Here is an 18,011-nt window from a genome sequence, read left to right as displayed (position 1 = left end):
TAAGGAAATGGTTTAACTTCAAAGCACAGAATACCAAGATCTTAAAAGTAGTCTAGGACAGTGACTAGTCTTTATTGTTTTAGCATGCCATTTACATAAGGGTGATCTACTCATACCTCTTTGGAAAGTTCATTATTTTCTGCAGATTTACTGTGCTTTAGGCATGCAACCTTAAAACTTGTCCAGTTAATTACTAAGTATTTCTACAGGTCAGATACTTCAGCAAGATTTTCAAGGGCTAAGCACAGAATTAAGCACTGCCATTTTAGTTTGTAAATTGGTTCAACAGCACTCTCAGAAAGTTTTAAATGCCACATTCAGTCTGCCAGAAGGCAAGTTTATTCCTGTGATCCCCAGTTTTACTTCAAAAGAGGAAAACAAAAATAATACAACAAGAAATAGCAACTTGCCTGTCTTAAAAAAAAAAAAAAAGTCCTCATTTTAACCACATTTGGTTAACACAGCCAAGGAAAAAATGTTCTACCTTCAGAATTTAAGATGGCGGAACATCTAATGAGCTAATTTAGTCTATACTATTTTGTTCAGTGGTTATTAGGACAAGGATTTTCAACAATCAGCAACAATAATCACAAGAATATCCAGTTAAATTGTGCCTGTTTTAACAAAAGCATGGCTCCTGTTAAAATAATGAGTAGTCCCTGCTGATCTGGGAAAGAACTCCTTGGTACCCCTGAATCTGCAGGACTGACACCTGAAGCAATATGTGTCAGGCTATGCAGAGCCACTGCTTCAAGGCTACCGCACAATACCTCCAGAGAACTGCTTTGTTCTCTGCCATTCCTGCTTTGTTTCTATCAGTTATTCTGCTATTGTATCCTTAGCACAAGTTCTAGTGCAGCAAGAATCCAAGTAGATTTCAGTGAAGAGTCGTATTTTATTCTTTAACACAACTCACACCAAAACTGTTTGTGTCTTCAGGGCTTACCTTTTCATTTTTCAGTGTATACCTGAAAAAGCCATGATGCTTTAATATCTATGTTTATTGCAAGATTTAGAACCTGATAAGGTATACATGAACAATGCATGGTCCTTTACTGAACACAGAAACAAGATCTTGTGCTGGTGCCACTTAAGAGAAGAAACAAACACCACAGAAACCATACAGAAGTAACTGTGCAGCAGTGAATTATGCATCTGCTGAGAGCGCCTTGCCCTGGCTATGCATTATGAGGAAAACTGGACTGATTTAAGGACTGCTGAAAGAACCACATGTTAAACAGGCTTATAAAAAGGTTGCTGACTACTTTTGGTGTCATTTTTGTGCACATGCAGAGAGTCATCTTAAGTGACATAACACTCAGCAAGTTATTCAAAGAGAATGCTCCTGCACCTCTCCTAGTTCAAATTTACCAGTATCTTCTATTTCTCTCACGGAAGTGTGGACCATCCAAAGTAAAGACTTCTATAAGGATTACAGGATAACATGTTAAGAGTTTCACTCTCAGTTCAGGACTCAATCTCCCTCTAACACCAGTTACGTGAGACAAGTGTCACTGCACATCTTTCAGGAATTTCCTGCAACTTTTGTAGTTTTCCTGACTGGCATGGCTGCCCCAAACATCACAGTCAGGATCCTCCCCACACCTCACCCGCAGCCTCTCCCTCAACTACCTTGTGATTTACAGCATAAAAACTCCACAGCCTGCAGGAACTGAAACCCACCTATGCACACTGCAGCAATTCTGGCAGAAGACTTCTCCTTTGAATATCACATTTTACTTCCCTTGTAAGAGCTTAAGATGTTTTGGTCCAGAACACATATGTCATCCTGATCTTCAGCAGCTCCAGCCTCAACAGTTACATGTTGACTTGAACTTCACTTGGTACTCTCCACTGTCCATTATGCTTCTCATGAACAGCTGTGATGTTAACTGCTGAATTCCCCAGAAGCAACACCCACTTCACTTTGACATAAAGCAAAGCAGGAAGAGTCCCTTAGTGTTGTAATGCATCAGATGAAACCACCTGTAGGAAAAAAACACCATTCTTTCTGCTCATCTTATGCTGTTTATTTTAATAAGATGGTGGGAAGACTGACTAAATATTAGTTCAAAACACATTTTGCTTCAGTCCCAGTGATGTTGTAGAGTCAACTAGAAAATTCCATTTACTCCATGTGAACTAAATCAAAAAGCATGTTGATCTTTCTTTGTGGAAAATGGGGAAGACAGAAGGACAGACTGTTAGATAGTATGCAAGTGCTTATTCTAGACTGCTGCAAGATGATCCCCTTAAGTACTTCCCCTGAACAAGAGGAGTTTGTGATTCTGAACCTAACAGTAACTTAAACCAGAGTTCTCACTTACACCAAAAGGTGCATATTGACAAACTGACCTTAAAACAAGAAACATAGTTCATTTAGTACCACAGAGCTGTCAATGAAGGCTGAGCCGAAAAGAAAAATTTCTTAAAATGTCTTATACTTTTTCATGCAGAGAGCACCCTCTCATTAGGCTGACAGCTACCACAGTGCTGCAATAACTCATCTTGAGAGTTCCATAAAGCCACCAGACTGAGAAGGCTGGCTGCATGTTCAGTTGGTGTTTATGAAGGAATAAATTCCAAATCAGACTAGTGCCTGGTAGGTTGTTACAGGAGAACAGAGAAGTTGCACAAAATCAATCACTGTTCACATTCTTTGCAAGAATGTTGCCAGAGAATAAGTAATCACTCAAATTTAGCAGTAAGCAGAGTTATTTATTGCCCTAAATCCCAGTATTACACTCATGAGCCCCAATCCCCCCCCTCACTAGGGATGGTTAAACACATCAGCATTCCTGAGGCCATTAATACCAAGTAGGCATTTACTTCAGGTTGGACTGCAAGAGCAAGGACAAAAAAGAGACTTGCAGAAGCAGCTGCCATTCTAAAGGCCAACCAAAACTACTCAGAAAATAGATCTGTAACAAAAGCAGTCCTAAAAGACTTGCCATGTGGTTCTGCAGAGACAGGTATGAAGTCTATGTGTACCTAATAGGGTACCCATCTATCCCCCACCAACCTATTTAAGGCAAGTTTCACACACTCTTGCCCTGCTTGGTGGAAGGAATCATTTGACACCCTTTGGCTTCTCCAAAGAAAGCATGGGGAGAGAAAGCAGAGTTCTACTTTTACTACAGCAGGCATCTTCAGGTGCCTAAAGTGGCTCTAGTAAAACCCATATATAAAGTATGGTGTAAGAGATCTCCACCACGCACCTTCCAGAGCTAACTGTGGAAAAATTAAAAACTCATGCTTCTTCCCCCACTCCCACAACCTTCAAAAAGCTGCAGTCCAACTCATTCCCACAGCTAGGCTGGTTTTGATCCCCAAGTCAGTCACAAGAACACTTCAGTCAACTGACATTACTTCATAATCACCAAGGTAAACAAAGATACTCAGTATGAACCAACAGCATGCCACACTCACAAAAACCACAATTCATGCTTGCATCACCAGCTATCTGCAGCTGGTGTTGGTATGGTCTGCCTAGAAACAGCCCAACTCCCAGACAGAAAAGTCTACAGAGACCATTTCTTCCAGAGGGAGCACAGGGGTGATAGCAAACCACAAAATATTCTTTCCCAGCCTTCCCTTGTCCATTAAAAAAAAAAAAAAAAAAAAGATTGGTTAGGGAGTACTGGAGTACTGTATCACAGAAATAATTACTGGGGTTTGAGGCAAACAAAACAGAATGGTAATAAAGATGTCATTTGGCACCTTGCAGTAGAGTTTTATTTTCATCTTTTTAGTGTTCCACTCATCAGTTCCTTCCAGACTAGAGAGGTAAATTTTATCAAGATCCCCATGCACTTTCACTATGAACCCCAATCACTCCATAGGATAAAGAAGGAACCATTCAAGGTAACTCAAAAAGATGAAACATAACCCATTTTAAACACAAAAAATGAGAAAAAAAAAATTCAAATAGGCTGGAACAGATACTCTGAAAAACTAAGTGCAGCTGTCATTTCAGTCAACAAAAAGAGTTTCCATACAGTTCCAGTATGACTAGTGGTAGTGAGCATAGAAGTGCTAGACTGTCCATGAAGGTAGTTCTTATTTGGTCTCTGGCTTGTCTTGCAATAGTGGTATAATTGACTCCCACGCCGTAAGGCACTGAAGAAAGAAAGAAAGATTTACAAAATTGATTTTATATTGGTTCATATAATTTCTGACAAACCCCTCCAGACCAACAGCATGCAAGTTGAAGGAAAGTTATGTGGGTCTTTATAGATTATTACGGAAGGGGGAAAAAAAACAGAATGTCAAAAAGCACGGAAGTGTTGGAATAGCTGCATCTTCTCAACAAATTCAAGTTTTCCAAAGTCATCAGCTGGCCCAAGCCATTAATCATCAGGATCTCCAGACACTAACTTACAATTTTTCTAGACTGAAGAATACCACAGCTTTCAGCTACTGTTTTGAGTAGAAATTTACATCTTTGTGGTGTGACTGGGGATAAAGGCTAATTTGGACACAATGGCAGATATTGCAGAGTAAAAACTTATTTGAAAGAAAACATGCATTTAGAGAAGTTGATTCTGAGACACACTGTATTCCAGTATGGCTCTGGCACTCAACTCTACATGATGAACTGGTAGTACCTGGTAAACTGTAAGTGGAATGTAGGTTCTGGGTTACTTGAAAGCCACTCCAGGCTTTAGAGTCATTTTCCCAGACACATACACTTACGACAGTCCTTGTACTGCGTGCTGTAACTGCCTTTCAACCACACAGAGCCCAGAAGTACAACTGGGCAAATACAGACTGTGGACTCCAAATTATTAAATCCTGGAAATGGGCAAATTCATCAGCAGCTCTTATATCCACAAGTCATTGCTGACAGACATCTTCCTTCTAACCTTACTGATTGTACCGCAGATGAATAGAATACTTCTAGTTGGGTACCCTGAAGTGACTGGACACTTTCTTACTCAAAAAGCTTCCTTGCTAAAAGCAAAAGTAATGTAGAGATCTAACTGTCAATTGCAGAGGCACTGCTGGATGTTCAGTGGACTCTCTAATATCCCCCTCTACAGCAGCCTTAGAACTGAGAGACCAGGGTGAAGGAAGTTTCGTGTGAGCAGTTACGAACTATGACAAGACAGACACAGGAAGGGGAAAAAGTACTGCATACTAATATTACATGGAAAGGTAAACTAGCTTAGGAAGACACTTGTAAAGTAGATGTGTAAAAATGATCAAACAAAATGAAGTATAGTTTACTGGGCAATGCATGAACCTTAATAGTTTTAGTAGCGTTTAGTATTTCATAAATATTTAATCTACATAAAGGGGGCTTATGAGACAGCTGGAGGAGGTCTTTTTACAAGGGCTTGTGTTGATAGGACAAGGGACAATTGCTTTAAACTGGAAGAGAGCAGGTTTAGATTAGACAATTAGGAAGAATTTTTTACTTTTAGGATAAGAAAACACTGGGACAGCTTTCCCAGAGAAGCTGTGGATGCTCCATCGCTGGAAGTGTTTTAGGTTCATGCTGGATGGGGCTCTGAACCACCTTGCTCTAGTGGAAGGCATCCCTGCCTCTGGAAGAGGTTGAAACTTACATGACCTCTAAGGTTACCTTCCAAAGCATTCTGTGATCCTATGGCATCAAACACTGCATTGGGCTGCATGCTCTCACACAAAGGAAAATTATATGGGAAGCATATACAGTGAAATGTCAAGGTCCTTTTAATTAAAAATAAAAAAAATCTAACACCAAATATCAGGTACAAATGCACCAACTGAAAAAGGGCAGAGGCTAGGTATTTTCAGGACTGGTATACAAGGGATAGAACAATGCACAAAGGGACAGGAACTAGAATAATTTACACATAGCAGATGTAATCTACACATGAATGTGTGGACATGTATTAACTCATGTAGTTTTGTTCATAAAAGGCAAAATCAAGAGATTACTCTGGTAGTATTACTAGAATGTGCAATTCTGAGTTTTTTTTCATCACTACTTATGCTGCTCAGTAATTTGTTCAATTCAAGTGCAAAACAGAAAAGGATGCATGATAAAATGCTATTAGAGTGCTGACTCGCAAAAGACCACTAGTGTCACAGAGTTCAGCTGACCACAACTTCCAACTCTGACAAGAGCAGCTTCAGATGTCTAATATTCTTGTCTTCAAGACAGTGTGAAGATTTCCTGCAGAACTATCACCACTTCAGAGGAAAATAAACTACTCTTATTCCTGCCTGTGCTTCAACAGTAACACATACCTTCTCGTAGTACTGGATGTTTTTATCTGCCATCCCCATGAGTAGCTGCCTAAAATCTTGTCTTTTGTTGTTCTGCCATCTCTCCATATCTGCTTTCAGGTCAGCATTGAAACATTCTACTCGGTCTTGACATTTCTCAACATCTGTGGGTACCTGCAGCAAAAGAAATGAAGATTAAAGCTGTCACTATGAGTGCTAGATTGCTGAATTACCTCAAACCTTACTGAGCAAAACTACAGAAGAAAGGGTAAATTCACAAGCCAGTACTTATCCTGAATCAACTCAGTTATGGCTGCAAGAAAAAGCTATGGTTCTGAACTAGAGAGGATATGAGATTGCTTAATTTTTTCTTTGCTGTTTGAATTGGTGAGTGCTTGTGCTTGTCCACCTCCATGACTGATACAGAGGCACAGGAAAACCATTTGGTGTAAGTGCTGGTACCAAGGCCCTAGTTCTGAAACTGAGCAGTCTGGCTCCACAGCAAACTTTCCTGCTTCCCACAGCTGCAGTAGGAATGTCCCAATTTACACCAGTGTGTATATAACAGCAAACACTTGGGTTTATCAACAAAGCTGGATAAGACACCTCAGTATTGACAGCTTCAGAATAAAATTTCTTAAGTCCTTAGTTTCTAGCTTCCACTTTTAATCTTACAGGCTTCCTGAACAAAATTTAACTGCAAAGCACTCGTGATCATCCACATAAGATGGGCTCATGGACTTTTAGGCTCAACAACGGACAAAACCATGCCAAAGCAACAAATGACATCTTACAGGACAGCCTACTGCAAGCTGAGGTAGAGATTTAAATGGATTTTTGACAGTAGTCACTGGCCCAAGGTACATAGCTTTGGACCAACTAAGTTCGTGTTCTTCTCTTACGTTTTAACTAATATAATGTATACCACCAGGAAAATACAGGAATAATTTACAGGTGTTTCCTCAAGCAGGAAAGCTGAACACCATTTTTTCCCTTCTCATTGCTGCATGGTCCACACAGAGAGGAATTCTGTAAGGACATGCAGACTAAACCCATGAGTTCAGAAGAGGAAACTCCTGAATCCTGGTACCAAAGTGAGAATTGAACTTTTGCTTTGGAAGCTGTGACTTGCACAACGGCAAAATACAGAAAGAAGAACTTTATGGTGACTTCTCTTATACTTGATACTTTCAGTAAACTCCCTGAGGGGGTGAAAGAAGGAAGAGGATAAACAGACTACATAAGAAGCTTTTCATGGAGACCTACATGAAGTTAGAGGTAGGCTACTATCTTGCAGGTTGGCAAGGTACTCAATTTAGGCAGAAACACATCGACCATGTTTCCTCTCCAGGATGTGGATTAGGGCTGATCATTTTATTACTCAGAGAAGGTCTTACATCTATTCTTCAATAAATCAACCTGTTTGAGATGCAGGAGCTCTTCATACTCATGGGATTTGAGTTCCCCTTAATTCACACAACTGAATTTACACTACAGGCAGCTTGGAGGTTCAGTAGATACTTTTTCTCCCTGCCATGTCTGAGCACTATACTTATGGCTAAAGAATTCACTCTGCTACAACTCCAGATGAAGTTCCCCCGTAGGCTGCAGATATGAACAATGGAGCCAGTGACTGGAAAGTTTAGGGGATGCTCCCCTCAAGGCATGTATGCCTTGCATCATAAGTACTCTATCTTAATTGGAAAGGTTAGGCTACCAAGAGAGATATTCATGAAGTCTTGAAGCAGCACCACATAAGATTTCACAATCAAATTACCTTAGTTTCTAGGAACTCACTAGCTTCCTGCTTGTTCCCTCAGGCTGTGAAACCACAATGAAGCTATACAAAAATCTGTTCTTTCTCACAGCAAGTTCTCTGGCTGGTCAGACAGAGGGCCTAAGTTTAGAGCTACAGGATAACCCAGTGATCAGTGGATGGGTCATGTGTGCTCTCATTAAGGAACAACAACAACTAACTCAAACTAAGTCTCCAGAGGCATCATGAAAGTAATGTCTGCACATGCAGAAGTCCTATTTGGGAGTGGAAACGCCTTACCTTATAAACTGCAGCTTCCTAGAACATAATTTGCAACTCAGTAGTTAAGACAAAATTTAAAGTTAATTAACAGCTTTTAAGCACTTTATATCAGTGCAAACTCAACGCAAAGAGATACTATATGTTTATCATGACATCTGGGCCTAAGTTGAAGCCTCAAAGCTGATGCTTTTATCTGTTTTTATCAATGGAGACACTAAATATTAGCTAACAACTAAGAACCAGGAAGAAAGTAGATTGGATTTTGGGGGAAGAAAGTAGATTGGACTTCGGGGGAAGTTACTACTTCTTTACTGATTTCCTCTCAGCTACTTAATAGCTCAATAACCCCTCCAGCCACAAAATCAAAGTGACAACCGGTTCAATCTCCAACACACTCCTAAAGGGCCCAGGACTATTTCAGTCAGTCAATCTCAACTGATGAGGGATGTATACACAGGCAAGAACTGAGGATGAAATTGTACATATATGATAAGAAGTTCTGCATGTATATCTAATCCTCTTCATGCTGACTCTTTCTCTTAAAAAGCTAAGCTTGCCTAACACCTATAATTTAGTGTGGCAAATTACAGCTAGCATGTCCACTTTAAAACTCCCCTATATCATCATTACCAAGTAACAAATGGTCCTAAAGCAGAAGAAATCCAGCATTAATTAGACAACTTATCTCTGCAAAAGATATTTCTACCTTCCTAGTTCTTGGAAAACAGTTATCTATTATAAGGCTTTTTTCCCCACTTCAAGTTCTGCACTGCCACATTTACTGTTCCCATAGATCACCAAACTTCAAAGCCTTGATGTAGACAGAATAAAACAGATCATCAGAGGCAAACTTCATCTCACCAAAACAAAACCACACCCATCCTTCAGTGCGCTGGTTAGATTACTGCAAAATCAACTCCAGCGTGGGTTAGAAATGGGTGAGAGGCATTTCACCACTGCATTTGTTAGAAACTGAAAGGTTGCAGATTCCACATGAACACCACAATGCTACTGGTAAACAACACCCAACTGTGCTTTTTGGCGTAAGCTTCAGCATTGTGAGCAGTACCTGCTGACAGCCACAGCAGCGCTACAAGCCTGCTGCATTCATAGGCCACTGAGCTCTAGGTTGATCTCACTGCCAGAGCAATCTAATGGCCTGGTGAGCTCTGTGATGCCAAGCTGTGTATGTGCACAGGAGGCCCAGAATTCCCTCCAGGGAGAGATTATCAAGTAGTGATAGGCTTTCCTCTCAAGATCTAAACAAAGGCCTTTGTTCTCTTTTTACATCATTTCTACCGAATCACCAAACACGCCTCAAGGAAGGCAAATGCCAATCCACAATATGACCCTCTGCCTGCTTTTAGTTTCCAGCAAGTTATAGCCAGGAGACCTTGCTGAATGTAAGATATGCTGCTAAGCACAGCTCTGAGCTATTACATCTTACAGGTAATGATACATCCTCTGGCTGAAAAGGTTCTGAAAACCCCAGAGACGGTATTTTGTGAACATGCAAGAAGTTCTACACAGTCTGTTCAACTTCATCTTGTAAATGACACAAACTACTTATGTTACAAAAAGGTACAAGGAGTTGCCAAAAAATATGCTGATACTCTGGAGAGGAGACTGAAGTACTCAAAAAATTCTCAAGATTTATATGCTGTACTTTATGCAACAATCCCACTGAGATATAAGATCCAAAGGCCTTTTAACAGGTGCAAGATTAGCAAAATTCATTAATTCCACTGTATCAATATCTTGGTAAAATCTGGTGGCTAAAATGCCTAAAAACTGGCTTGCTGGATATGTTAGACTTAATTCCCTCCATCCTAGATAAAACTGTTAGAATCTGTTTACACAAAGCTATATTGAGGAAGTAGAGTGCATACCAGCCAGCAGAGGGGCAGGCAGTAGACCCAAATTAAAGAGCTTTTCTGATAAACACCTAGTACTCCACTATTTGTAGCTCTCTACAGACAAAAGATCAGAAAAACACTTTTGCATTTCTATGCTCTTGTCCTCTTCAGCTTCTTAGATTCAAAATATTATGTGAACCTACTGTAGAGTAAACCTTATTGTACAGCAGTCATAATACTGAAAAGTCATCCATTAATTATTAACACAAATATAGGGGAAACCAAAAACTCCAAGCAGAGGAAGCAAACAAACCCTGTTGCCATGATCAGTTATAGCTGGAGTGATTTAAGAAAAGGCTCTTGCACTCTGCTTCATGCAAGCAGGTGGCAGCAAAAGTACGTCAGTTCACAGCTTTGCTTCTGCATGGTGCCAAGCCAAAAACCTGTCATCCAGTGACATGTGCCATCTCTGTTTAGCATCAGGTAGAGCTCCCTAGCAGAAAGGGCAAAATAAGGAGTTTTCTGCAGCCAAAACCAGTGTTCTGCAACAATACATCTCCACAGTGCTAGGGATAGGACCCTAACTCAGCTAACTGGCATACTGCTGAGTCACCAGGGACTGTTCTACCACTGCTTTGTTAGCTGGCACTGAACAGTCTGATTGACTGCTGGCTGTTTTTGAAGTGTTACAGAGTCACACTGACTCTGTTCACCTGCTCTCGCCATGTGAGAGATCAGTAGTACAGAAGTTGCTAGATAAGTTACATATATTCATACTTAGGTCTTTATTTCACAACAGCTTGCCAACAACAAATTTCTGTTCTGCCAGAAACTGCTTATACCAGATCCAGAAAAAAAGCAAGAAAAAGAAGTTCTGCTTCTCCATTCTTTGAAGGAAGTAACATAAGTGCAAACTGTTTTTGTAGAGTAATTTCAAGTGCTAACCTTTGGACGGTCTTCCCTTTTCAAGGCTACTGCTTCCAGTTTTGCCTCATACTCCGCTTGAACTTGGTCTCTCTTCTTCAACACATTCTATGGGCAAGAGAAAAGAGAGCTGTGAAATTATCTGCTTGTTCCTTCCCCCAGCCCACAAGGAACTCAAATTAAGTGACACACCTTCAGTGCCAACTAAGCCCAAAGTCAGACTTCCAGATTTACTTTGTCCTATTTTACAGCATTTACGGAGCCAGCTTTTAATAAAGAACAGCACTTGCTCTCCATCGGCTGGCAGGGACAGATAAAATTCAACATTTGGACAAGCTTGAGGCATGCCAGATATAAGACGTCATGAAACCATCAATATAACCCTGACTAAGCAAATTTAATTCATCACTTGACCTATTACTAGCATGAAAATGATATAAACAAAGCATCAAATATGACAAGGACTAATGTAAAGTTTCTGATATCCTCAAGCAGCAGACAGACAACAGCATTGGCTAAGAGACAGGAAGACCACCACAGAAGGTATTACAGCTCCCTTTTCACTTGCAAAGACTCTTCAGAATCCTATAAAGCAAGCTATCAGATTGTGGTATTAGAGCAAAAGGAAGCCTTTATTTTAGGTCAGTCTTGGGTGGGGGGAGGTTGGTTCTTTATTGTTTTTATTGAAAAAAAAAATTAAAAGGACAATTTGAATAATGAAAAGCACTGGACTGCCTGAGAGAGCTCCTCAAGCAGTAAACATTTCCTTGACAAGAGTGTTTTCAAGATAGAGAGCCAAATATGCCCCCTTAGCTTGTACTACATCCACACAGAATTTCACTAAGGTTATACTACAGCCTTGCAGTTTAAAAACAACAACAGAAATTAGTCTGAGAATGACTTACTAAAAAATAAAGTTTTGTGTCTGCAAGAGCGGACAAGTTATTACTTCAGGTTTCACAAAGAAACAATTAGTATTTTTTAATTACTCTATTGATGAAAACTTATTATTAAAAATGCTCAGAGGGAAGTCAGACAACACTCACTGTAAATTTGAAATTCTCTTGCAGCTAATTTGGCTTTTAGTCTTCCCTTCTGCCACCTAGAAGGAATTGTCCCATTAGGACACCAAGTGGAAACTAGTCATTTTAACAGGTCCAGACAAGGCTAGTAACATAGGACTAGTCACGTGCACTGCTCCCTAGAGAAATATGATTTCAAAAGAATAGCTCCTCAGAGCTCTAACAGCCAGCCTAGATCTAATTAAGAGCAATTAAGGACATACAAATCCTGTATCTACTAATCATCATCATCATCATCCCCCTCCTCCTTCTTAAGCAATGAGAAGGTCACCAGTACAGCTGCTCTAGAGTAGAGATTTTGCCATCAACAGTCTTATAAACTTCAACCCACAATAAATGGGAACGACATCCCATCTACAAAGCTACTATTAGATAAGGCAATAAAATGAGGTCAAACCTCAAGAACTCACCTTCAACATCTTAACTCTCCCTTTTGTTTCAAAAGGGATGCAGAAACATGTCACTTGTTGTGTTTGCATGAAAAAAATAAAACATTGCCCCTTCTTTTTGGAATCTACACAACTATGTGGGATGGCCTTTAAGTGATTGAGGTTACCAATGCAACAAAAGCCTGAGAGATTTAATAGGTACTTCTACTTCGTACTGCCTCTTGAACCTGAGTCAACTGAAATTTCTTCTGTGAAAAATAACTGCCTCAAGCAATTGCATTTTGTTTTTAAAAGCCTGGAATTAGGGACGGACGCTGAATCTGTATCAGGAGTAGCCAATGATTAACAGTTATTGGCAAATTGGATGTCTTAATTCCCCTTAAGGGCTCAAATCCACCTACTGTGGACCATTAACAATGAGCTTAAAGTTTTAAGTATCCAGTAATGGCCGACATGCAGGTGATGGAAAAAGTCCTGCTTCCCTTTCACTTGTCCCATTATTTTCCTTTGGCACCTCCAGGCAACCTCCTCTGTTCTAGATCAATGCCTCAATGCTCAAATTATGAAAAGCTCTGCATCAAGTATCCTCAAAAGTATCACAGACCCTGTAATACTAGTTAAAGCTTCACTTGGAGAGAAAAAAAAAGTTTAAAAAAGCCAAACTCAAAACTGAAAAAAACCTCAACCAACACACTTAAGTTATTTCAGGTCAGAACTAAACTAGTGGTGTCTGAACATGAAAAACAGCCTAGTTTCAGCAGGTCCTTCATAATTTTGCATTTAGTTGAAACATTCCACCTTGGTCCATACAGAGCTTCAGGAATTTGCCATCTGCCTCCTATCTCAAAATTTCAATTTCAATCCTGTTTGTACACCACATAGCTTCCTACTGTGACTAATCATCTCAGGAGGATCTCTAGTTCATGCCCTTAAAGACACAGTTACCAATGTGGTTCTTGCTTTAAACATGTGTTAAAAGTTATGTCCAAGAACACCCCTGGGGATCACATCATATGATAAACCTTTCTAGCAATGTTGGGCAAACAGAAGTCATGTAACATCCTAATATCTGCACTGAATCATGTATAGGAGTTACCGTCCTCTGCACATGCCTTCCAGGGCAACACCAGCATACATCAGCAAATGTGGCACCACATGTTTGCTGACAAGGGCCCCGATGCTACCATGAACATCACCTTGCCATGTAGTAGAAACCATAGAATACCAGGCTGGAAGAGACCTCAAGAATTATCTCATCCTACCCTTCTTGGCAACAGCATGGTCTAGACAAGATGGATCAGCACCCTGTCCAGCTGGATTTTAAATGTGTCCAGTGTTGGGGAATCCACCGTTTCCCTGGGGACATCATTCCAAAGGTTGATCATTCTCATTGTGAAAATTCTCCTCTTGTGTTCAAAGAAAATGTCCCCAAGAGTAACTTACACTGATTTTCCCTGTTTTCCCATGGGTCTCCCTGTGAAAAAGGAACTTCCATTATATTTGTAGTCAATCCTTAAATACTGGCAGATGGTGACAGGATTTTCCCTAAGCCTTCTTCCTCGAGGTTGAACATACCAAACTCTCTCAGCCTTTCCTCATATAGCAGACTTCTCAGTCTCTTGACCATTTTTGTGGTCCTCTTCCAGACCCTCTTTAGCTTATCCACATCTTTTTGTGTGCAGCAAGGATAAAAACTGAACACACCTGTGGCCTAACAAGTGCTGAGCAAAGCGAGTAATTTGGAAAGGGTCTATTCTAGACACTTCCAGAGCACATTTTAACTCAAGGTCACAACACCAGCTTCTGCCCTGCTCTGCAGATCTTTCAAACAAATCCAGAGGCTAGGCTTCCCTCAAATCAACTAATATTCTGTGCTTTATCTACTGTGCTTTGACTCTGTATGAGCAGCTCCGTCAGTCTCTTCCCCTCAGGTACAACTGTGCTCTTGAAGACATCAAGGCCCCTTCATCTCTGAACAGTGACGATAATCTGGAAGTTCTTACTTGAGAGACATTCAGCCAGCTATAGACTGCTCTGTAGATCATGTTCCCCTACCTACACCAGAGGTACAGTGTGCAACAAAGAAAGCTAATCAAGGTTGCATTGAACTCTATACCTGAGGAGTTACATTCCATCAAGTACCCTGTGCAAAAAATGTGCTCTGAATGACTGAAACAGACCTTTCACAAGTAGTCCTCACAGAAGCTGATGAAGAGGAATCCTCTGCTAGTGAACAGGATGCCTCTTTCAACAGAAAGTCTCCTGCACTCCAAGTGTGCACTCCTTACTAACCTTAGTTACTTGGTGTTATGGATTCTGCAAGGACAGCTCAGTAGCTGCTTGCTTCAGAAACAGAAACAGGCTGATGTTTTCTAGCAGAGGAAAACTGCACTTTGTAGAACCTGAGAGAGTTCAGTTTTGATGTCTGAAAGGGAAGGAAAATACAAACTGTCCTGGCTAATGAAAGTTTTTGTTCTTGATTTTTAATTTTTTAGACTGAGTAAAGCTAAAAAGATGCCCAAGCCAGACACTAAAACAGCATAATCTTTTAGAGCACTAGAAAGTCAAATCAACAGTCTAAAAAGTTCAAGCTAAAAAGCAAGGGTTTCTTTAGCTGAAGAAGTACTTCAGACAGTTACATAACTGTTGGCTTGGAGACAGTGCCATTATAAAAGGGCTCTAAAAGGCCAAAAGGAAGACTAGGTACAAGTCTGTAAGGCTGCTCTGCCTGTGGTGAGTGGTGATTATCTGCCTAAAGTACCTCTTCAGCTAAAGAAACCCCCACTTTTTAGCTTAAAAAAATTTCCCTTACTATATTTGTGAAGAGCACCTCTCGCAATTCAGCTTGCCCTTTCAGATGCCATCTTTGGTAGGCATTTTTAGCATCAAAAACCAGATGTTCTGAGTTGAAGTATTTAATCACTAGCTTCTCACGCTCTGTTTATTTGTAAGCACACTCCATCCACCTCCACTTCCTACAGTCCCAACATCCTGAGACAAGGCTTCCTACAGCTCACTGTGTTCAAGCAATACTTTACTGTTAATAGACCCATAAAGAAAATACACCTCATTCATGCTGGGGTCAAATCCATGGAGACAAAAGCAAAGAATATACCCAGGGAATTAGTGCAAAGACATCTGAGAGTACTTTAACACACAGATGTACAATTCCTGAAGCTGGGAAAAGACATCTACAAGTAAATGTTTAAATTCTCAGTTTGAGAAGCATAGCATGAGATTAAGATTGAGATGGACTACTATGTTAAGACTGTAAATTTACAGCAGGCTATTAGATCTGTAAAAAAGTGCATATCATAGCCTTGTAACAGTTGCTCCAGGTGGAAAGTCTTCAGAAGGAACTTGTCTGTTAGTACTCTATAGCAGGACTGCTATATATATAACTCTATATAAATCTATAGATATAGATATATATGGCACACATACTGTGCCATGGGTACATGGTGAAAAGCCCTGACAGACAAACTGAACTCCATGATAACATTTTTAGTGAAGTCTACTCAGTAGTTCTTTTCCCCCTTCCCTTTAGATGTGATTGATTACCAATGCTCCTTAACTTCAAGAGAATAAAACCCACATTAAAGTTGCTTTTATTATATCTATGTAAGCAGCAGAATATCAAGTTCTTAGAAAGATTACAAGTTACAGAATACCATCTTTGAGCAGTTACTTGGTATACAGAACTTAACAACAGACATATCATGCCTAGGGTATGGGGATGACAGAAGAAACAATTGGACACATGGTTCTAAAACAAGGCACCAACTCTGCTACACACAAGTGACAGAAACTGCTAATGCTGTAGTTCCAGCTGGACCAGGCAGTGACTCCACAGTGATGAGCTGATGCACAACTGGCTTCAATTCAAAGAAAGATTCTAGGCAGCCACAGGATGTCTCCTATAGAGTACCACCTGCCACACTAGTGAAGGGACAACTCTGCAACATGTTGTGTATGCCCTACAATACTGACCCTAGCTTGTCTGAAGAGCAGAGCAGACAGATAATGCTACCCATGAAGTACCCTCCTATTAAGCATACCTAGCTTTGTTATGGTATGAAAATATCCTCCTACTTAATGTATTATTTACTTCTCCACTTTTCCCACTACCATCATTTCTCAGTGTTAAAAAAGAATGAACTCTCTAATTTTAAACAGAAACAACAGTGCTTTCTGCCACAGGGCTCTCTTTACCTTCATTGACTCAGCATACAATATATATTCCCTAAGTACAGGCAGGAAGTCTTCTGTCATGTCCTCACTGAGTTCTTCAAGAGCTGTGCAGCAATTCCCAATACAGGCAGACACTCCTTCCAGTGGCTCTGATAGCTCCACCTCCAGCCCTCCCCAGGTCGAATAAACAGGTCCATATTCTCGTAGTTCCACCAAGTATTCTACAAGAAGCAGATACAGTAGGAAAAATACATTAACAGAGTAAAAGCAATGCACAAAGATGTGCAAACACAAAATAGGATAAATTATGCATCAATTTTGAATAACATTAATCCCCACAGGGAGTCAAGACTTGTGTTGCATTAGCTTCTTAATAGACAGAGCTCTTTGGCTGCACAGGTGACAGGTTCAAGCTGCTTCTTTTTTAACTTACCATTCCTACAGATTTCCAATACAAAGACTCCTGCATCTTAGCAGCAGCCAAGGTCAGTTTTTTAAACATTCATAAAACTTAACTCGACTAAGACAGACCTGTAAAGCTTGTCTTTGTCTAGGAATTCCATCTGTACTCCTCCAGGTGGAATCCACAGGTTCTTCCACCTTCTAAAAGTCTTTAAAAAAATTACGCCAGTACGACAGTAGGCTGGTATAAAAAGTTCAACTTAAAAAAAATGTTTGAAAAGTTGAGCTAATATCAGATACTGCACTAGGCTTTGGACCTTTTTAAAATCTGGAACATTAAATTTTGCCCTGTGTGTGACGTATTACAGTCCAGAATCATCAACACAAATGTATTGATAATGCTATCAACCAGAATAAGACACAGAGCATTCAGACTGAAGTACTATGATGGAACACCTTGTGTCCTTACCCAACTGTTCCTTGATGATTCGTTGTGCTATTCTGTCAATGGTACCAAGCTTTAGAGAGAATGTGTCTAGATAATCCCCAATGGCTGCAAATTCCAATGGCCGACTTCTTAATTTGTAGCCTCCTGTAACGTATTTGACAGATTCCCCCATCTTTGACAGCAAAGCCATTCCCTGTTTTTTGTAGGCATTAAGATCCTAGGAAATAGAACAAACAAACAAACAAACAAACAGACCAAAACCCCAACCAAAACAAAAAAGAATATGTTTAGGAATACTCACTTATATGTTTGAATATTAATACAATGAAGGATACTTTCCAGTCAAGATCAAATCTTGTAAAAGTAAGATTACATGCAATATGCAGCCTTGAACAAAAGCTTGCTCTCAACAAGCTGAACAGCTGAGCACAGCTTCAAGGCTTCATGGAGGTAAACTATCCAGGA

At 40.1% G+C, this 18,011-nt stretch overlaps 1 protein-coding gene across 1 annotated transcript in view; it reads right to left on the bottom strand.

The window, feature by feature from the left end:
- Positions 1–2,697: 2,697 nt before the first annotated feature.
- Positions 2,698–18,011, bottom strand: part of SNX30 (sorting nexin family member 30) — a 48,848-nt gene continuing 33,534 nt past the window's right edge. The window contains exons 5-9 of the mRNA XM_015652717.3: positions 17,568–17,763; positions 16,718–16,917; positions 11,056–11,142; positions 6,238–6,390; positions 2,698–4,119 (exon numbers count right to left, since the gene is read on the bottom strand). Of these exons, the coding sequence (XP_015508203.1) occupies positions 4,060–4,119; positions 6,238–6,390; positions 11,056–11,142; positions 16,718–16,917; positions 17,568–17,763 (696 nt within the window). The 3' untranslated portion in view covers positions 2,698–4,059. The remainder of the gene's footprint in view (positions 4,120–6,237; positions 6,391–11,055; positions 11,143–16,717; positions 16,918–17,567; positions 17,764–18,011) is intronic.

This window comes from Parus major, chromosome Z, assembly GCF_001522545.3.
Source record: "Parus major isolate Abel chromosome Z, Parus_major1.1, whole genome shotgun sequence".
Taxonomy (NCBI): Eukaryota; Metazoa; Chordata; class Aves; order Passeriformes; family Paridae; genus Parus; species Parus major.
This window is presented reverse-complemented; position numbering and strand designations above follow the sequence as displayed.